General features: G+C 42.2%; 1 protein-coding gene across 1 annotated transcript in view; it reads right to left on the bottom strand.

Annotated features, from left to right (window-relative positions):
* Window positions 1–14,096, bottom strand: part of RB1 (RB transcriptional corepressor 1) — an 84,550-nt gene extending 70,454 nt beyond the window's left edge. Inside the window, exons 1-4 of the mRNA XM_074913019.1 lie at window positions 13,999–14,096; window positions 13,648–13,765; window positions 4,149–4,261; window positions 323–457 (exon numbers count right to left, since the gene is read on the bottom strand). Coding sequence (XP_074769120.1) covers window positions 323–457; window positions 4,149–4,261; window positions 13,648–13,765; window positions 13,999–14,096 — 464 coding nt within the window. The remainder of the gene's footprint in view (window positions 1–322; window positions 458–4,148; window positions 4,262–13,647; window positions 13,766–13,998) is intronic.
* Between the last annotated feature and the right edge of the window lie 8,855 nt (window positions 14,097–22,951).

The raw sequence follows: 22,951 nt of genomic DNA, 5'->3' as shown, positions 1-22,951 counted from the left end.
ACCCAAAACAAAACAGATAGTAAAACAATCCTCTCCATATCTGTAAAAAGCTTAACGAAGGGAATAGCAACCACTTGTCATGCTACTCTTATTATTGTTTGTACTGCAACAAGGGGATTGTTTAACAAAGCATTGTAATAGTTATGGAGTAAAATGTAAGATATGTTTATTCAATGAATGTAAACAGTTCCATTTCACTGTTCTGTAAATATTAGCACACAGTTTAAACAGACTCTTCTAATATACAGTTTCAAAAATCTAAATACTTAAATGTTGACAGCCAAAAAGAACTCATAATTTCAAAACAAAAAACATATACTACCTTTCAAACTTGTGGTATAGTGCAAGTAATACATCATATTTCTTTTTCAGCCTTGATACAGTGCTATCAACTTTAGTGCTTACAGTATCCATGTTAACATCCACTTCTTTCAGAAACTGAAAAAATGTGCATACACTGAAAAAAATGAAAAAGATGACAGATTATCGTAACTCTGAGAATAAGTATTCTGAAATAGCTCTTCAAAAAAAACCCAAAAAACAAACCCACCAAAACCTTACTTCACTAGACTCCAGGATATTCTTATTAAAACTAGCAGTAACGGAGAACCTTGCCTTGGGAAAAACTGCTTGTTTATGTCAAGCCCCAACTTTACATTTTCCACATGTAGAAATACTGTTCAATTAGGCAGCAAAGGCATCTTGAAATATAGGCTCCACTACAGAATTTTCTTGGCTACTACAGGTGTTATCTTTGGAAGTCAGAATTTGCTAAGTAGACACATCTTTCTTGCTTATTCTGACAGTAACACCACGTTTCCAACACAGACATCTCAACTATTCTGTTCTACCTAAAAGTTCTACATTAGTAATGTTCTTACTACTCTAAGAACATGAACCTTGGTTCCATCCATGCTAAAGAGAGACCTAAGAATGAAAACCAAGATGAATGCATTGAATTATATGGAATTTCAAGTCTTGCAACATGTATCGGGGGCAAGAACACTGCCACCCTTTGGAAATACTATTACACAGGGGACCCGTCTTCCTTACTTACATGTAATATTGTGGCCATTGAGAAATCATCTTGTTAAGTTTATAACAAAAATGAGCAGATTGCTAAAAATTAATAAGGAGGAAGCTATCAAATATATTCAATTATATCAAATATCATTTGATCCTTTATCAGAATAAAGTATTTAGAGGGTTTTTTTTAATCATAAACAACAAGCAGAAACAGAAAGAAAATATTGGCCCACTGTTGAACAGGAGAGGTGAATTAGTCACCAAAACCACTGAAAAGGCAGAGGGTCTCAACACTTTCTTCGCCTCTGTCTTTACTAGCACTGTTGGACTCCAGGCCTTGGGCATAAAAATCCAGGCCAATGCAAACACCAACCCACCATGAGGGAAGGTATGCAAACTATTACAGGAGCTTGATCCCTACAAATCTACAGGCCCTGATGTTATCTACCCAAGGGTGTTAAGAGAGCTGGCTGATGTCATTGCGAGGCCACTCTCCGTAATCTTTGAGAAGTCATGGAGGTCAGTAGACATCTCAGAAGACTGGAAGAAGGCTAATGTTACTGCCATCTACAAGAAGGGCTTAAAGGAGGATCCAGGAAGTCGCAGGCCCATCAGTCTTACTTCAGTCCCGGTAAAGAACAAATCCTCCTGGGGCTATCACAAGGCAAATGAAGCACGTGACTGGGAAGAGCCCACACAGATTCACTAAGGGCAAATGGTGCTTGACTAACCTGATTGCCCTCTATGACAAAGTAACCTGCTCAGTTGATGCGGGGCCAGCAGTAGACATGGTCTACCTGGATCTCTCCAAGGCTTTTGATAGGGCTCCCCGCAGCCTCCTCCTAGAGAAACTGATGTGCTATAGTCTAGACAATGGTCTGTACAGGGGGTGGGGAACTGGCTGACAGGCCAGAGGGTGGTGGTAAATTGCTCTTTGTCAAACTGGCAACCTGTCACAAGTGGGGTCCCCCAGGGATTGATATTGGGCCCAATACTGTTTAGTATCTTTGTAAGTGATCTGGATGATCGGATCAAGCATACTCTGATGACGTTTGCTGAGGACACCAAACTGAGTGGGGAAGTGGGCACTTCAGAAGTGAGAGCCACACTGCAGAAAGACCTGGACAGGCTGGAAGGGTGAGCTAACAAGAAGTTTATGAACTTCAACAAGGACAAGTGTAAGCTCTTGCACCTGGGAAAATATAACCCAGGAGTGCAGCACAGGCTAGGATCTACGTGGCTGGGGAGCAGCTCTTTTGAAAAGGACCTAAGGGTTCTGGTGGACAACCACCTCAACGTGAGTGACAGTGTGCTGCTGTGGCAAAGAAAGGCAACAGGATGTTGGGTTGCATCAACAAGGGCATCACCAGCAGAGATAAAGTCATTATATCCCACTCTACTCAGCACTTGTCAGGCCACACATGGGATTCTGTGTTCAATTTTGGTCCCCACTGTACAAAAAAGATGTAGACAGGCTGGAGAGGGTCCAGAGAAGGGCCACAAAAATGATCAAGGGACTGGGAAGTCTGCCATATGAGGAAAGCCTAACAGAATTGGGTTTGTTCAGTCTTGAGAGAAGAAGGCTTAAAGGAGACCTTATGTCTATGTTCCAGTATTTAAAGGGTGGTTACAAAGATGGGAGACACCCTTTTTACAAAGAGTCACATGGAAAAGACAAGTGGTAATGGGCACAAGTTACTAATGGGGAGATTCCAACTCAATACAAGATAAAAATTTTTCGTAAGTGAGCACAATCAGCCATTGGAATCATCTCCCCAGCGAAGTGGTGGATTCTCCAACACTGACACTTTTAAGATTCAGCTAGACAGGGTGCTGGGCCATCTTGTCTAGACTGTACTTTTGCCAAGAAAGGTTGGACCAGCCAATCCTCAAGGTACCTTCCAACTTGGTATTCTACAATTCTTTGCCAGATTAAAAAACAGAATATAAAGCCAATCAGAAGTTTATTTAGGAATTTTTTTACCATGGAATGAAAACTCTTTCCAGTGTATCTGTGTGACTCTCGATGATGAATGGTAGAAATCTCTGCCAGTTTGACCTTATAGTTGACAAAAAGCCCAGGGCTAACAAGCAATTCAGTATTGCTAAAAATCAAAATCAGCAGAGAAACAGCTTACTCTTTGAAACCCTAAGGGAAAAAAGTCTCTTTCAGTTTGCAGTACAAGCTGATTTGTACTCGGGTGGAACATGCTGAACGTCGCTTCACAAATGCAATTAGATTTCAACCACACGGTTCCAAGTTAGTCAAGACTGAAGAGATTAAGTCGAAATATAGGACCTGACTGCTGCTCTAGGAGATGATGCAAGGTAGAAGAGGAATGAAGAAGTCTAGTCATAATAGATGACTTCCAGGAAAAAGATATTCTGGCCCAAGTCCAGGGCTACAGCTGTGACGTGCCCAGCCTTCTGCCTTAGCCTCCTGCCCTAAAGTATTGAAAGGCTCTGCTCCTGCACATGCTTTCGACTCACAGCACAGCTATTAGGCAGACAGCACTGGAATTTTTTATTTGGATGAATCTAACACAAGGTATGCCTACTGCTGTTGCCACCTAAATTTACCTTAAAAGTAGATACTCTCTTATAATCTTCATCTCTGCATTATGAACTTTATGAATATACAATATAACAGTAACAATCCCCTAGCAAAAAGCATGTAAAAAAGTACAAAATTTAGACTGGCATTAAAATCTTTGAAAAAGAGCAACATGCTGGTGAACTATCTGAAGAGCATTATTTTTTTCCACTTCTTGATTTATCCTAAGCCTAATGGTGGAAAAAAGGTTTTCTACAAGAATCCTGATACAGTGAAACAACAGAAAATATTTTAAGTATAATTTACACCAAGTTAAATTGATGAAGGTTGAGCAAGAACATGAATCAGCTGTGTGATACGAAGCAAATCATAGCTGAATCAAACAAGTATCATTGTTCCCTCAACTCAAATATGATAGCAAGACTAATTTACCAAAATATTCCAAATTGCCATAAGTAAACTTCACTATAAAAATCTATTAGCCTGATATGCACAAAAATTCGCAATGCTTTAAAAACATTCTCTTAATATGTTGACTAGTTAACTCTTGAAATCTAAATTCACATACCTTATGCTTATACTTTTCAGAAGCTCTGTGAAAGTGAATGTCATTTCATCCAGATCAATTGCTACAATAAAGATACAGACTCCCCATGTTTCCTTTTTCTTTTTATTATAAACCTTTTAGAAAAAGAAAAAAAGTTTATTTTTATTATGCAATAAAAGTGGGTAATATATGGAAAGCATTAATTTGTCCAAACTAGATTAGAAATGGTAATGGTAAATTAGAAATGGTAAACCCTCAAACACATGACTAAGATAGCCAATCATTTGATCACAAGTTTTTACATTACTGATGAAAGACAAAGCACTTCAACTCTAATTCCTAGAACACAAGATCAATTTTACCCATACAATTCAACAAAGCTTTGAAATAGAAGCTTTGGTTCCACAGAATGTTTATGCAAAGCAGAAGCCATGATTTTTTTCTTTTAAAGTTATTATATTTGACCATAACAAGACATTGGAGGTTAAGGAACCAGGAGAAAAGCTGTAAGAAAGAAATATAAAATCATTGCAAGGACAGGCAATAAATACTCATAAGCTTTACTCTCCAGGTAGGTCTCAACCACAACCTTGTTTAGTAAATCATTACAGTAACAAGCACCTTCAGGCTTTTTCCTAGCATACATCGACACTTAAGGTCTGTCTTCTGCTGCTTCAAATAAGGTACAAGCTGTAACTGATCATCATTCACCAAAGAAAAGCCACCCCACAGTGACAGACATGACATCCACATGTAGTTTGCTCTTGACAGTTCACAAGCTAATCACTTGGGGCTGGCTAGGCACCAGTTATGATTACAGTGCCCTTCCACCAAACCAGCACCTCAATGGAAAACCTCTGAAGACCTCTGTTTTGTAGAAGCATGAAAGAAAACACTTACTTAAGCAGGTATACTGCAGGTTTTGAAACAAAACTATTTTGAAGACAGAACTAGGTGTGGGTGCAGCCCTGCAAGACTCCTAAAACAGCAAACTCTTAAAATACTCTTTGGATATTTCACATCCTTGTAAATAACTCTCCAATGCCACTCAGGCCTACAGCCGCTTCAGCAAAGGAGCAGCATTTGAGCACATCTCAGCAGTTCTAGGTCAGATGTAACATCTGTTAAGAGGACAGAGGTGAAACAGACCCCCAGGAGCAAGCAAGCTGTAATACCAAACTCCTGCTCTTCTATGCTGCTTAGTTTTAACCAGCTATATGGCCTACTTTATCCTTTCCCCAATCACTCCACCTAGCTGCCTTGCAAACAAAAATGCAAGAACCAGGGGCCAGCTCACTCTACAAAATACTCCCAAAAGGCAAGAGGAATAAGACTGCACCAGACCTGACTCCCTCCATCTTATGCAGTCTTCCAAAACAATCCCAAAAGGCTCTGCATCCTCAGCACCTGCTTATATCCTTGCTTATGCTGCAGCATAACCATGACAAATAGCTTGCCATGCTCATAAATGACACAACAATTTCACTAGCACTGCCATATTTTTTTTTTCCTCCTCTTTCTTAGGACCAGTGTTTATACATCCATAAAGATTAGCTGGGTCCTCCTCCAAAGAATATAAAGTTTCAGCGGTTTGTGCAATTGATAAGAGTTACAGTACAGACGTGAATGCTAAAAGTAACCAGCTACCTTCAAAAACATGGTAACTGTCCATTAAGTTACTACTTTCTTCCTACATTCCTATGAATTGTGACACCTTGTACAACAGAAAATTATTCTAAAATAAGCTATTAAGAGACTGAGATGCATTTGATGATACATAAAGGAATACTATCATCAAATAGTCACTGTCTCTTTATTAGAAACCCTCACTTTTTATATATTTTATGTACCATTGTATACCATCAACAACCTAAGGATAAGGCAACGAAAATTACTCTCAAGGAGATTTTGCACAGAAAAAGGGCTTTGCTAAGAGATGTGCCCCCACCGTCTCAGCAAATTTCAACAATCCTTTGCTGACAGGTACAAGATACTCAGACACATGAGAACAAAAAACATCCTGTACTATGGGGATGTCTGTTTTCCTCCACTAATACATCTGTGACGAACTGTAAAAAAAATCCTGAAGGTTAAGGCTAGCTAGTACCTACCAAGAAGGATGACTACTCACTTACTGAGGACACCACTGCCACTGGAGCCAGCCAACCTTGTCCAATGAAGAAGTTCCCTTCACTTCATGCTCCTGCAAACTCAGACCATGACATCCTTTTGTAAATACAGTATCTTGTAGGGTAGGAGGACTGAGTGCTAGGAAGTGGTAAAATTGTTTCTAGTTTGCTGCCTGTCCAAACAAGCCTAGCTCTCCTAGGTGGCTTAGCTCTACCCTGGGAAGATCAATGCTTGATGGCTACAGCAATGGTTTATTTGGTAAGAGTGAGGTCTGGTTTGCAAGAACAATCTTTAAACTCCTTATCCACTATGGTTTCAAGTTGTGCCAGGGAAGGTTTAGACTGGATATTAGGAAGCATTTCTTTACAGAACGGGTTGTTGGGCGTTGGAATGGGCTGTCCAGGGCAGTGGTGAAGTCCCATCCCTGGAGGTGTTTAAGAGTCAGGTCGATATAGTGCTGAGGGATATGGCATAGTTGAGAATGATAAGTGTTAGGTTAATGGTTGGACTAGACAATCTTCAAGGTCTTTTCCAACACAGATGATCCTGTGATTCTGTTTGAGGTAATAACTCATTTATTTCTTCCATTAAACAAGACAGCTGCCTCAGAGGCAACCTGTCAATCCTCTATATTCAAACCATTACAGTGAGTCAAACTCTTAATATCAGGACTACCCCCTTATCTACTCTTGGTGTTGCAGGATGCTTGAGGCACCTCCTCCTCAATGAGACAGATGTTGGATGACTGCTGGCCTAACAAAAGAACAGAACCCAGGATAAACTAATAGATTATGATTGTTTTCCAGTAGCTAAGTGAGCAGCTCTTGAATGCGCCCGCCTCTTAACACCAACTGCATAAGGAAAGAGAGGAAAACATGCAAGAACATTGGACTGGGCCTATCCCACCAGCTATTGCTGGTTAAAGCACCTGAACACACAAGTAAACTGTAGTTTCCTCAGAAAATTTGACTATCTGCCCACACCCATGCAGGAAAATTTTAGTGATTTTAATACACAAAACATAAACATCATGGGGTAGAAGGGGAGAAGAGACAAAGAGAAGTCTTCCTGGCAAGTTAGTCTCCTGAGTATTCTCCTTCTCATACTCCTTCCCTCCCAAAGCTCACAGACATTTTAAATTTTTCCTATACAAATGAGTTAAAGCTGACTGCAGAACAAAAACGCAGCAGCATCACTCCAACTATTTTACCAGCGTTGTAACTCCAGGGGAGCCAATCCTATGACACAAATTAACGGTTTGTTTACAGCTAAAGCCAGACAATTCATCCCAGATGGACTTGAGGGCATGGGAATGAACATAAGACAAATTCACAGCCAGACATTCATTTCTGAGGGTTTTCTTCTTGACCACAGTCTGACTCAAGATTTTTGTTGATACAGTACCACTGCAGAAAACAGGCTGGGCAATTCAACATTTGTCCTTGACTGTCAGTTCTAATAGTATGACTACCAGTGACCTCATTTCATGAAGCCTACCAATCTCTTAACTCAAAGATTATTTAGCACCTAGTAGTCTAACGTTGATTTTTCTTTTTAATTTATGATTCTAGGGAAGCAATGCTATAACCTTCAGCAATGTAGCTCAGTTCTGTTGAATCAATATTGTTTTCTGTAGGAAAAGGTCTAAAACCCTTACATACTCTTTCAAAATATTTATTTCTCATTCTGGACTTACTACTATTGAATATATTCTTAGCAGATCATCAGTTTGCCTAAATCTAGTGAAAACACCCTGGAGGAGTCAAGGCTTAAAATGCTCAAACTGAACTACTGTGAAATGGGATTCTTTCCAGATGTTGTTGTAAAGGCACTAGCAGAAATAACTTCTGTTCTCTACCTCAAGAGCTTCTCCTGGGCTAAACCAGTCACAAGGAGACAGTCACAGGAAGTCTCAGTTCTAGCTTGCAGTCACAGATGTTTATTATCCTGCCAACACTGAGAACAGTTTTGATGACAGCCTACAAACGTGATCCAGGAATAGAAACTTCAAACAATACTGTATAAAAGAAGGTCAGGAGAAACGTACATGAGAAATATGCAAATGCAGATGGGTATTTGAATCAAATGGGATACATGATGTCACACTGGAAATACCAAAGACCTGGTTTTTGAAGGGGAATATGTGGAACTTGCTGGCTTACTAAAACCTCAGCCACCACATCCTAATCAATATAGAGAATTATAGATTCATAACAGAAAACTGATCAGAATTAAGACTTGTAGGAAAAATTTCCTAGAAAAAAAAATCTGAACATGAATACTATACCCACTGTCTGCATATAAGAAGTTCTGTGTAAAGACAGATTTGCCATTTTTCATCAATAATGTTTTAAATTTTCTATTGAACATTGTCTGGAATGGAAGATTGCTATTAGTTCTCAACAGACTAAATCAAACTCAAACATAATACTAGCTAAAAGTAAATGGAAGTCAACAGAAATTACTGAACTGATGAAAATAGTTGTTCTTATAGGAAAACTTTCCATTACACTTTTCTTGCATGTAGCAAGACTGGAAGCGACAGCAGCCTTTCCCCTGGATGGGCAGATGAAGATTAAAAAAACCCAAACAACCTGTCAGTTAGCTATGGTTTTGAAGGGCAAGGGCACAACACATACATGCAGTGCATCTGCTACTGAGATACTGAATATTACCAGCAAGAGCCCATGGTGAAAATTTATGTTTACTCTGGGATTTTCAGTAGCTTTTTGGTTTTGTTTAATACCAGAAAATCCCAAAATATCTGTAATTTTGCTCATCTACACTCAAAGTTTCAGTGGATTCAGGTTCAGTTTAGCTTCACTTCTATAAATAAGAGACAAAGCTCTAAACAGAAAGACTTTATTAGCTCATATATTTTTCATGCTTTTGCCAAAAGCAAGAAGCCTCTGAGTGCCTTTTAACATAAGGATGATGGGGTTTACCAACTACAGTGTTTTCTTTTTCATAAGAAACTACAACCAAAAGGAACTGATTTAATTTAAACGTGAAATTTTATGGATTAGGAATGTTTGACCTGCTGATCACTAACTTTTTGGTCTATATAGAGCAACCATGCTATATTTAAGAACTCACTATTTCATTCCTCCACTTAAGTTACAGTTCATGTTTTAAGTATTCTTTACTAAGAACGCACTTCAACACTTGTGCGAATCAAGTGTTCTGCAGTATCTGCATACCAGAATAAATCACCAGTTGGAGATAATTTCTAAATGTTAGATGAGCAATTAGAAACAAGGAAAAGTTACAGAAACATCTTCAGATGCTAGAGACTTTCCGGGGGGGGGGGGGGAAATAAGGCAGCAATAACACATTCTCACCTCCATGGGGTACAGAGTAATCAGCACTGGCTTGAATAGTAACACTGAAACAGATTAGTGCAGTACTTCCGTGAAAAAGAAAGGCAAAGAAAGTTAAACTAAGAAGGATTAACTATGCAGACTTCAGATCTTTCATCATCAGAATTTTTTAATAGTGGGTTAGGCAGACACTTCATAAAAATGACTCAGGAATTTGTGAGTCTGAACAGCTGAGCAGCAGCAGAACATCGGGCCACATTTCCCAAACAGTGCTACGAACCACAAACAAAAAATGAAGCTCCTGCCCACGCACCACATACTACAGCAAGTTTGGCTGATGAGGTTGAAGCACATGAGACCTTGTGCCTCAAGGTCCTTGGCAGACTCCACTTTCTATCCATTTCCTAAACCACTTCCATTTTCTTTGCAAAAGTTTATTTCCAATTTAGTCACCATGTAATCTATTCCTCATATTGGTTCTTTCCAATATATTAAGCAAGAATTCACTCAAGTTTCTTTTTCCTGCTTACGTCAGCCAATATTCTACTTCAAATTCTCATTTCATTGTTCTTTACCAAAACAAACAGTACCAGAACATAATAAACATCTTAAACTTTTTCTTAGCAGTGGTAATACGGCTTCTAGGACATCTCCTAGTCTTTCCTACACTAACAATCACACACTGCTCAAAGTACATAAGTAATTACATTAAGTCTATTTACTCCACCTAGAGTTTACAAGCATTATTGATTCATAATACAGATTTCAGGACAGTTACAAAAAAAAAAGAGTACAAGAGAAGCAGAGCCAATTTTCTAACTGAACAACCATCAGCGTGTAAGAGTTTTGAAGTTAGGACAGTAAAAGCTACAACTCTAAAACAAGGATTTTGTTTACCTAGATAGCTTGGTTTGGTAAACGAGAGAAATGATAGAAAGAACAAGTCTTTGCATGACACTAATGCAAAAGCTATGATTTATATATACACTTCCATACATACCATAAACTTGTGCAGGAGTTCACCAGATTTAAAAAGAATGTAAAATAAAACACCTTTCTAGTCATTCATCAGGTACCTTCCTTCACACCATATACCAACAGCACTGTTTCAGTACAACATTTCTCAAACCAGCATTTGGCGTTTTGTCTTGGAGATTTCAAGTTATGATTTTATTGTAGAAGCGTGTAACTAACCTCTGGCTGTCAGAGGAAAACTTTACCACCACATTTAACAGACAGTTGTAATGGTTTGAACAATATCTCTCTCTGCAGGTCTAGTTTTTCCAACTACAAGTCAGCCTGAATTTTCCAGAGAGATTGTGTAACAATCTCTCTCCTGTCACCTTCCTCCTCCACACCTCACACAGGGGTTCAGCTGTTTCAAGGATTCAAGGCCCAGCTGTGATAGGGTGCAGCAGTATATCCTTGACTCAAATTGCTGGGGAAACAGATTAGTTGAAAGCACTGTAAGGAAAACCGCAGTGCAGAGCTATGCAAGATAAGAAAGGTGAAATTCAGAGAGAAGTAAGATCATTAGTAGCTCAAAGATTCAAATAAAAAAATACATATGTGGAAAGGTGTGACATCCTGAAGGAAAAAAAGCAGCAAATGAGCCAGTTTTGGTGGCTGGTGGCTTCAGCAAGTAATGGCACAGAGGATTCATTCCAGGGAGCAGCTGATACCAACCTTTCTCCTCCTGACTGATGCCTCCCTGGCCAGCAAACACTGTTTAGGCATCTCACTGAAATGTAGGCACACTTAGGCTGACAGGTGACTACATCCTAGCAAACTTCTGTGTGCACATGACAAAAATAATTGCTTTATACTTTTAAGCTGCATATACCTTGTTTGCAGAGTCTCTTTGCACATGATTACATGTACCTTAAATGACCCAAAAAAGGACAGTACTACTCAACGTTTTCACTTCAAGTCACTAAATATTCATTGAGCAAGGATACAGCAGGCATTCACACTAGGTCCAAGCTTACATTTGCACCCTGAATCTCTGCCAGTTACCACAGTACCTCATGTCCGGGCCACGCCACTTCCTAGTTAGCACTGCAAGTCCCTTCCACACCCTCAGAAGCTTGACAGGCACAATCCTGAGATCAACCACAAAGAATAAGGACAGTGTGCCAGGGAAAGTAAGGTTTCAGGTCTTTATGCTCTGTAATGGCTTGAGGCTGTGATCATTAGATGCTACCTCCATTTCCATCAGTGGTCTGATGATCTAACCTTCCTCAACTCAAACCAACTACAGGGTTAAAGAGAAGTGTTCTGGCAGGTACTTTCCTCAGTTAATGTCCTACTATTTCCCCTTTTGCTTAAGAACAGAAAGCTGCTACATAAGCAGCTTCTGTTCCAGTTCAGAACAGGTTAGCACTGAACCATGTTGATTAAAACAAACACTGCTGCTGCATGCAGGACAAATCCTGGGGCAGCCCCCTCAACACCTTTACCACAGGGGAGAAAGGACTGGGCATTTAAATACAGCCTCCTCCTGAGTCCCCGCAACCTGAACCAGAGAGTCACCGCAAGAAGCCCTGCTCCCCATGATAACAGATTGACTTGGAAAGAGAAGCAGCTATCAGCCAGATGTTAATTTGATTGACTTCACACTCAAACGAAGCCTGCACTGGTCTTGGCTAGAAGTAGCAACTCTACTGCCTGCCAGGTCCCATGGAGGCACATGCTTGCCAGCTTCCTCATGTCAACACCTTGCCAATACAGCAGAAAGGTTGAAGAAAAGGCCTTGGATTGAACCTCAACGTAATGCAGACTTTCTCCTATACACTGAAAGGCTCTTAGCACAAGCCTTAACTGCACTTTAATTACAAGACAATAAATATTAGCTATATGTAATAACGAAGATCTAGTCATTGCCCTCTTCTGAACAGGTACAAGGAGGTCATCTTCAGATGCTGAAAAGAAGGGTTGCAAATGCCCTGTGCCTTATCTGGCCGCTGCTGGGCAATGACCAGTGAAAAGAAAATTTCACCTGCAAGTTACAAACCACCTTGTTTTTTTTACTCAATAGAACTGACTGCTCCTGTTTCAGCTCATATAGAAAAGCTTGACTATGCTTTTAAATAAGCGTTCCCTGGGAACATCCATGGCCAGAAATCCTATCTGTTACTGAAAGAACTGTACAGTATCTCTCCCCCACACTGTTACTATACTGTGTTGCTAAACTCAAATGCATCAAGAGCTGGTATACCCATACTGTGGTTTAAAAACCACAGACAACAAGGTATTACTAGTGACAACACAGCTATGGCAGGTCAGCTCAAGTTGCAGAAGAATAAGCAGAAGTCGCAGCAAATACATGGATGTTAGCCCACACAGTGGGAATAAAACCCGAGCTAGGTACTGGAAATCTAATTCAGGTCTGCATAACAAAACTCCGTTCATGATTTAACTGTATTGTAGCTGTCCTCCAAGTCAGCCTGTTGAGACAGCAGTAGTACACTGAGAAAGGGAAAAAACCACCAGGAAAGGGCATAACATTTTAATCTGTTTGCACATGCCCAATGACTAACTTTGAACGGAAATACCTCAATGATAAATACATACGGATTAACATTAGGCAGTAGAAAAAAAAGTTTAACATACAAACATCCTTTTCTCTGCAATAGTCTTCTCTCGACCCTTTCTGCAGGCTCATAATAATGAGTGCAGAAGGAAGAAATAGATAGAAACACACGAAGAGATGACCCGTATAAAGCTGACTCAGGCATATTTGAAATAACTCGCAGTGTGAAGAATTAGCTGATTGCAGGGTGCTGTTTTCTACTGTCTCTTATTAGCAATATAAAAAATTTCTTAGTCCCTACCTTTCCTGGAAAGCATTAACAAAAAAAAGGGAAATATAGAGAAACCAGCTTATATAGGCACGCACCCGGCAACATCCAACTTCTAACTGCACTTAGAAACAACAAAGTCATACCACCCAAGCCTTGGCTGCAGAACACTTGGTCCCCAGTCCAGCAAAGTTACAGTTTAATATTTCAACCCGGGCGCAGGACAGACGCCCCAGCAGAGGTGTGAGCTACAAGCAGCAGGTTACTCACTATAGCTCCATCCACAGCCGATAAGGTCTCGTACGTCTTCCACGCTCTCTCCCTCACGCCCTCCGACACTTTCAGAGCATCACAGAGCACAACGAAGTCAGCTTCGCCAATCTCGAGCCTAGGAAAAGCAAAAGACCTCACCAGCGGAGGCCCCGCGCAGCGCACCGGCTGTACACCGGACCACAGAGCTACGAGGGCGCCCCAGCTGCCGAAGGGCGCCCCGGGGCGACACCGCCCCACCCCGCGGAAGAGGCGCAGCCCGGACCCCCGGCGGCGCAGCCCGGGCCCGCCACCTCCGCCCGCTCCCCCGGCCCGCCCGCGCCATACGCCCCCGGCCCGGGCGGCGCTTACCGGGGAGCGGCGGCCGGCGGCGGCGCGGAGCCGCTGTCGGGGCTCGCGCGCTGGCTCCTGGCGGCGGCGCCCGCCCTGCGGGGGGGCTTGGGCGGCATGGCGGCCCGCGCGCGGGCGGGCGGCCGCTGGGCCCCGCCGGTCGAGCGCCCGTCGCGGGCGGCAGTAACGACGGGCCGCCGGGCGACCGCTCCCCTCCCCCTGCCCCGCCGCCCAAACCGCGGGAAAACTGCGTAACCCCTTGACGTCACTTCCGGGCCGGCTCAGCGCTCCCCCGCCCCACCCCCGGCGAGGAGCAGCGGCGGCCGCGCCCCCACAACGCCGACCGGCGGGCGGGGCGGGCCGCGGAACCCGGAAGGAAAACCACCTGCGCCAGCCACTCAGCCAATGAGCGCGCTTCCTTCTCCGCGCTGGCCAATGAGAGCCAGCTCCGCTTCGTGCGTCCAGGCAACCGGCGCGAGGGCGGTGGCTCGCGGGCGGGGCGGGGCGGGGCTGAGCTCCGCTCCGCTCCGCTCCCTGAGGTGGCGGCGCCGTGTCACCGCCGGCAGGTACCGGGGCAGCGGCTCCGTCCCTGGCGGCGTGTCTCGCCTTCCCAGACTCGGTTTTACGTTACAGGTGACGTGAGTCAAAGCTGAGGACTCAGCAAGAGGAGGAGCGATGGCACGCGGCTGCCTGAGCCGCAGGTGGCTGAGGGAGAAAGGACGCCTTGGTGAGGTGGTCAGCGCCGCTTCCTCGCAAAACGAGCGCTTGCACCCTCGGCCCTAGAGATCCTCCAGGGCCCTCCGGTCGCTCCAGAGACGGTAGCCTAGCTGTTTCTAATACTTCAGGTACTAAAGAAGCTGGAGGCCGTCGATGCTTCTTTTCTATGACATGGGAAGAACCATACACCTATATATAAAAATAAATAGCTGTACAGGCGTAGAGCAGGATAGAAATTACAAATCCTTCATGACCATCTCTCAGTCTGAAATTCATCCAAGTCCTAACAAGTACTTTTAACGCTGTGCATTACAATTACATTTAATCTAAGAAATTCTCCAGGCTTTGGGCACCTTTTGGATTTTAAGCCAGTAAGATTCAAATCCCCAGTGCCCCGATTCACAGATCCTGAAACTCTACTCTGTCATCTGCAGTCACATACCCGTATTTAGAAGGCAGATCACTGCTGCAAATGAACACATGCATTTTCACTTTTGTATGATGACAACTTCTTAAAAAAAGTAAAAATATTTGTATGTAAGGATTCTTAACAACATGCACATATTTATCATTCATCTGTAAAGCAACTAGTTTTAGTGAGACTCCTGTCAAAGCTCTGGATTAAAAAAAAAAAAGTACAACTATGCTATACAGTAAAAATACACTAGTATTTTTAAGATTCACACACTTTTTGTTCAGGATTTTTCTTTATATTAATTAACTTAAAACAGGAGGACAGTATTTTTCTGGTTCATAATTATAATTAAACCAATTAAAGTGAATACAGAACAAATGAGATTTCTGAGGCAAATCAAAGCACATAAACTCCAAATGAAATGTTTTGAGTTGTAGAGTGTAGTGGGATTTAGACATTCCTTATCATAATTCCAGTAAAACTGACAGTAACTTTACCCTGCTTCTAGGCACATTTAAATACTTCTTGCAATCAGATGATACCAGATGCTGTGAAAGGTTTGGAGTCTAGGACTGCATGTTGTCTACAGCTGAACCACAAACAACTAGGCACATCTACCAGCTTGGAAAAGTAAGCTAAAACCCTAAACCACAGACGAGTCTATCAACCTCTCCTCACAACTGGTTTTAAGAACACAGAAGAATTTAAAATGAGAGCAAAGCATCTCAGAAAACATGGTCAGAGCCAGGGGAGACCCTCCCAGCTGTCAGCAAGAAGGAAACACACCCTCCTGGGTAGCTTCCCTCACAGCTGCTTTAGCACACTTACAGAGCCAGGTCATCCAAATGAGAGGCAAAGCATTCGAGTTGCTCTCATAACCCCCTGTGCATTCGTGCTTAGAGAACATCATATCCTTTTAAAGAGTTGACAACCAGCCTCAGTGTAAATACTAATTTTCTAAAATTGTTAGTGTGCTAAGCACCTTATCAAAGCAAATTTTATGCACTTTTTCATCAAGCAAGGCAATTAGGGCTCCCCTCCATAAGCAGGTACAACCAAAATATAATCTCAGAATGCATCAAGTTCCAACTGGACGGAGAAGAAGGGAGGCAGCAGATGAATCGAGCTACAATAACCTTTTAATTCTCCACCCTGGAGCCTAAGATGTAAGTAACGACATCTAAACTGCAGTAAAAAAACTTAATGTGTTTGTACGTGCTTCCAAAGAAAGGCGCATGTGTAAAACTGTAGGTAAATTGCTGCGCTGTTCCCTGCCCCATTAGATATACTGATTGGAATGTTTTAATCCTGTATTTTAAAATATTTCTTTTAAATGGAGCCTTTGGGCTTTTGGAATAAAATGACAAAGGAAAGAAGAAAAAGCAGCTCTTACTAGGGAAGAAAAAAAAAAAACAAACCCAAAACCAAACCCAAAGGAAACACTGCAAGGTCAAATAAACTACTAATGATAATTTCTCATCTGACCTGACAGTATTTTCATTATAAACATCTTGCTACAACAGCTTTTAAAGTGTAGGTCATAGACAGATGGCAGTACGTGAAATATTGCCCAGTCAGGCAGTCCTGACTCATTGTTTCCAGTTGATACACAATCTTAAGTAATTTTATTATCTTAATTTTTTCACTTAAAACTGTTGCTATAGTTTCATGATAATTGCCGGTGGAAATAGAAGTCATGCTTCCATTGCAAATGAAACCAAGCCCATTTATTTTGACTCTTACTGCTCAGATATAGAAGCTTGCTACTTTTTTAGTTCTCATAAAAATGAAATATTTGTGATGGGGAAACTTCATTTAAGCGTACCTCATGGACTACCAAGACGAGTTGCTTATTTCTACATTATGACTGGCCTCTACCACTTAAGTTACAATTATAATAAAATCAGTTCTTCTAGAGATGCATGACACAAATGCACGCACTAAAACCACTAAATTGGCAGCTTCTGAATTAGTCCAAGTATTAAATATTGGCAGAAGTTTTGCTTGAATAAAGCCCATAGGCTGTAAAATTCACAGATTATAAAAATGTTTGCCCAAATCACACCTCATTTCCCTGCCTGTAGCAGGCAGAATTAACCAGGGAGGGGGCATAACCTCTCCCAGCCAGCCTTTTCTGTGCATGGGCAGCCCTTGCACCGTGCAGCACCACCATCGCCACACCATCAGTGTCACCCAACTGTCCCTCTCAAAGCCCTGCCACAAGTGCTAACAGGAGTGAGGCGGTGACAGAGCCGCCCCAGCTCCCTGCTGGCCAACTCTTCTCCAACTGCTGCCCTCCAGGCCCCAGCCCTTAAGGAGGATTTCTCTGGAGCACCACCTGGAGCTACAGATGGGCTTAATTGATGGTCTTGCTTCATGAGGGCCTCAGGGATGCTATGGCCATGGTTTAAACCGGGTCTTTTTCTCACCCCAGCATGACCTCCTCTGGTAACACTGCCTTACAATTGCACTGGCATCAGCTCTGCCTTTGAAGCTGGGAATGGTTTATGGGTGTGATGGGGTGAAGCTGGCTGGTTGTACCCCTTGTTGGTGAGTCTGGTCCCTAATATTGTGTCCTACTTAAAGACTCAGTTCAAAATATGAAGGACAAAAACCACTTCTAAAAGTTAATATTTTACAGTGGTGTGAAATACATAGGGACAACGACAAACCTCAACCCATTTCTCTCTGAAGAGAGAGGTATTTTTTAGGTGTTGCCTCCTCTAACAGTTCAAAGACTCTATATATACACACATTATTAATAAAAAGAAGATTTCCATTCCACATTTATACACATTCATGACCTGCTGTTGTCAGAGCATTACGTAGTGCACTGCTGGAGTCTCAGATACTGCAGTGATGAGTTTAAGGCAGGAATCTCTATCAATAAAGTGTTTGACCAAATTGCTAGTGGGATCTGAAAGGACACTGTGTTGTCACTGGATGGAGAAACATCTGCATGTATACGACACCTATATGCAAACACCCACATTCGTGCATTGAGAACCAGGGTACTCAAAAATAAAATCCCTGACTGATGCAGTTTCACAGAATCACATAGTTGTCTAGGTTGGAAAAGACCTTGACTATCATCCAGTCCAACTGTTAATGTGACCGTTCCCAACTACACCATATCCCTCAGCACTGTCAACTCTATTCTTAAACACCTCCAGGGATGGGGACTCCACCACTCCCTGGGCAGCACATTCCAATGCCTAACAACCCACTCTGTAAAGAAATGCTTCCTAATATCCAGTCTAAACCTTCCCTGGTGCAAATTGAGGCCATTCCCTCTTGTCCTATCAATTGTTAATTGGTTAAAGAGACTCATCCCCAGCTCTCTGCACCCTCCTTTCAGGGAGCTGTAGAGGGCGATGAGGTCTCCCCTCAGCCTCCTCTTCTCCAGACTAAACACCCCCAGTTCCCTCAGCCGCTCCCCATACGACCTGTGCTCCAGACCCTGCACCAGCTTCGTTGCCCTTCTCTGGACACGCTCGAGTCATTCAATGTCCTTTTTGGAGTGAGGGGCCCAAAACTGAACACAGGAATCGAGGTGTGGCCTCACCAGTGCTGAGTACAGGGGTAAGATCCCTTCCCTGTCCCTGCTGGCCACAGTATTTCTGATACAATATCAAATGAGGCCTTAGTGCAAGTGCAATTACATCAGGAAAAAATAATTCCTGGTACAGCTTTCCTTGCTTATGGAAGGTGTCCGGACATTAATATAAAACATGCTTTCGCATGCACAGCTCTCTCACACCATGTGCTTTGTCACGCAGGTACCGTCCCGTGTGTCCCTGCAGGCAAAGTGCTTCTAAGCCCTGACACGTTCTGCCCCTGGGGTGCACAGGGCATCCTGCACCCCCTCTGCAGGGCAGCTCATTTTGGTTGGTACTGCCAACTGGTAATGAAAGAAGTCGACAGACCAACCAACCACAACCCTCTTGTTGCAATTACACGTCCACATTAATGACCCTCTTGTGACCCCTCCTTTCCCGTCCTGCTCAGTTCCAGGTTCTGCTTCCTCTCTCTGCGTGAGAAAGTGTGCTCCGGCACAGGCAACACCCTGTCCTGCTGCTGGCGGTCTCCCCAGTGAGGATGTTTCCCATGCCTCCTCTTCCAAGATTTCCTAAGCCCACAAGAAGCAGAATACGCTCTACTGGAAGCGGTTCTCAGGAATAAAATTAATTTTAACCGACAACCTGAAAAACAATTGAAATTAGCAACCATAGCCCACAGTGATCAGACAAGAATTTGTCTGAATTAGATCTACCCGTGATCTTGACTTTTTCTCTTTGTTAAGAGAGTCCAAGATAATTACATTCTTTACCAAGGCATGGCAGTGAAATACCTCAATTAGGTGAAAACATTGGTGTATAGGCTCTTCTATGTTGCTTCCCCCATGACAGTATGTTTTGCCAATTATTAGGCCTAGCATAAAGGACACAGCCAGCATAAAGATGAACTAATAACCAAATCGTATTTGACACAAAAGGGTGAGTACATGGGTGAGCACTGGGGGTACAAACAAGTCAGATTATACATAATCAACATCAATCCCACTGACCCCAACAACAACACCACACGACCAATGGGTGGAATAAATGGTGAAATGCAGTCTCCCATAGAAGGGACAGGAGACAACCGAGTCAACAAGCCAAACACATAAGACCAAGGAAGCCACACACTGAATCTCTACACAGCCTGTGTTTACAAAGGCCAGACCTGACTGGAGCCCAGTCCCAGGGAGGCAGGAGGCCCTTCCCCAACAGGGAACTCTGCACAGGGCATCCATCTCACAGACAGACACTGCCCCTGCCTGCAAGTGGTCCCAGCTTTTATCCCCAAGTGCGACACCTGACCTTGGGTTACTTAATGCAGACACCTGGGGCTCCTTTACCCAATGGCTCTGTCTGCAAGGCCGGACCCACCCTGGAGGGAAGCTTAAAGGGAAACTCACCTCCCCTTTGTGAAGGGCTGTGGGAATCACCCATATGTCAACCTTAATTTGGGGCTTAGGGTTGAAACCCCAGCATTTCACAGTAATACATCCTCCTACATCCAGAACAAACAATGCCAGTCAGAGTACAACTCTGCTAATATTTCTAAATCACAGACTTCTGCTAACACAGCCATGTCAGATTTCCATCCTCCCACTCAAACTCATACCAACAAAAGATGTACCCACCTTTGCAGAGGACATTGCTACTCTCAGGTGATGTCTTTGATAAACCTCTGTTGCCTTCCAGGGTACTGATTCAGCCTGAAACAATCAACTTCAAATTAATCCAGCCCCTACTTTTTGTCTCTGCAAGTGCAACCCATCTGTGCATGCTGCTTCACGTAACCCCACAGCTTCTCCTTGCACCAGATAGCCAAACTCTTCCATTTTCTGCCCTGCAGGCCTTCAGTGCTTTCTTCAAGCCAAAACTCGCCCCATGACCCCTTACTAAAGCTGCAAGGCTTCAACTAGAGAAGGAGGGAAGACTTGGAGCTTTGATCACACTTTGCAAGCCCCGATCATACACACTGACTGTTGACAATACCCTTACTGAACATCAGAGACTGCTTGGGACCCACAAGAGCAACAGCCCCCTCCATCCAATAAACACGGTGGCATACAGGATAGTGGCACTTCTCTGATTTTGCTACTCCAGTGACAAAGTGTGTCTCAGTATTAGGATTCATTTTCATTCCTATGAGAAGTTTTAAAACTATGTGCAAAGATAATTGTCCAATGAGGTCATTTTTATGCTAACCCTTTTCTGGAATTCATTGGGCTAGAAATGTGGTTTTCTTCAGTATAGCACAGCTATGTTTGTTTATTATACTTTATTTTAAAAATAAAAAAGGAAAAAAAGGCCAAGCAGCTCCTAGAGCTATTTTTTCCCATGGATTTCTGTCCCATGCTTCACTGACTTTGTCTGAGAGAGCAGCAGTTCCATCACAAAGCTTTTCCTGCACTCAGGGTCTTCTTCCCATACAAACCACATGGCACTTAATAAGATGTGAGCACATGCTGAGAGCTTTCGCTCAGTACACATGAGTTTCTCCCTCCTTCCCTACACTTATTTTCACACTACTGATAGAAATAAATTTCATTCTCCCATCCAACGGGCTCAAAAGTTATTAGGGACACAGGCATGCGGCATGATCATATAAACCTCCTGTCTAGAACAAATCTATTTCTCCCCCCTCTGCCACCCCTTCAGCAGCCTCATTTGCTAGGGTCTCCATTAAGAGACATACCACAGATCACAAAGTTCCTTACAGAGTGTTATTTTGAAAACAAAATGATGTGAGGCTTACTTAAAATGAGCAAGTTTCATATTAACTTATGGAAAACAGAAATGGTACACTCATGAAAAGGTAGGAAACATGCTTAAAGTACTTCAGCATAAATCTCACATCATACAGGGCTCCAAAGAACACACCAGTAACCTTTTCCTGACATATATTTGACCTTTATTGCAAGCACACAATTGCAACATCCTGAATGTCTATAGCTGAAGTTCTTCCAGTGGATTTTCCAGCTTGCTTACATCTATACCGAAGTGTAGCTATGTACATATAATTTATACATGAGCATCTAACCTGCATCTATGTGAGACTTTATCTGATGTTCTGACTGCCTTGCACCATCAAGAAGGGATTAACATAGTCCAGCGTTCAGAAAGTAACAATTATACATTTCATTTCATATATAACGCACCTACACTAAGATTAAACTGTAAATTAAGCCAAAAGCAGATGAAGGGGGAAAAAAAAAAAAAAGGTACTGTGTATTTTAAAAACTTCCTTTAAAACAAATTATTTTATCTCAATCCAAACATTGACAATAGCCGGAATCTGGATGGTAGCATGTTTACAACTGTACAATAGCTCCAAAAAACAGTAAAGCATCCTCCCACTATATTAAGAAAAGATCCTTTAAAGGGTGAAAATAAGATTAGCCTCTTGACTATATTCACCTAAGACAAAAGATTTGGACACCTATGGTGCATATTATTTTAAAATCGATTTAAGCAGTATTTTTTGCAAACAAATATGCAAATATTCTATTAAAATTCCTCCTTTCCTGATAAGAAAATGCTCAAAATTTGGTCAGAAAGACAAATTAGTTCCCTTATTATGGAAGACTAGAAGTGGATTTTGGGAGAGATTTTCCAGCCTTGTTTTTGAGTGTTACTCCCTTTCTCTCTCTCCCACAATTTATCTTGCAACCAGCATCAAAACACCAGGTACTGTGATACATCTTATCCTGAACTCTCCCCTACAAAAGTTGCCACTACAAAGATCCCAATCATACTAAAAAAAAAAATAAAAATCAAACTTGTTTTAAGAATAGCAGTTTTAAGTGCAAATGGCATGACACAGAATGGTATTAACTCGCAAAGCTCAATGGCACAGGCCAACAGAACACTGTGAAGTTGAACAAAGGGAAATGCAAAGTCCTGCACGCAGTGAACTCTCCTGGCTCTCAGCTGGGTCAGCCTGACTCACGGCACACTCTAGGTTATGTACATCATTTCACAAAGACTCAGTACAGGGATTTCAGACATTAACAACATGTCGAGTCAGCTTTGGAGCCTCACTCTGACTGTATGTATTGTGGAAATATCAACTCAGAATTTAAGCAAGCAGCACACTATTGCCTTTAAGCAAAAAAGGAACAGAAAAACATGCTTCTCTGTTCATATTCCATTTCTCAGCCATCACCTATTCTGTTTTCTCACTTTTAAAAGTAAAAAGCATTAATTTTAACTTTAAATTTAACTGTAGTCCCCTCCTCTAAAAAAAACCCCAGTGATAGCAAAAGAAAACACAAGACTTTTAGACAAA

This window comes from Athene noctua, chromosome 1 (genome assembly GCF_965140245.1).
Source record: "Athene noctua chromosome 1, bAthNoc1.hap1.1, whole genome shotgun sequence".
In the NCBI taxonomy this organism is placed as follows: domain Eukaryota; kingdom Metazoa; phylum Chordata; class Aves; order Strigiformes; family Strigidae; genus Athene; species Athene noctua.
The sequence above is the reverse complement of the archived record's forward strand: the minus strand, read 5'-3'. Positions and strand labels throughout refer to the sequence as shown.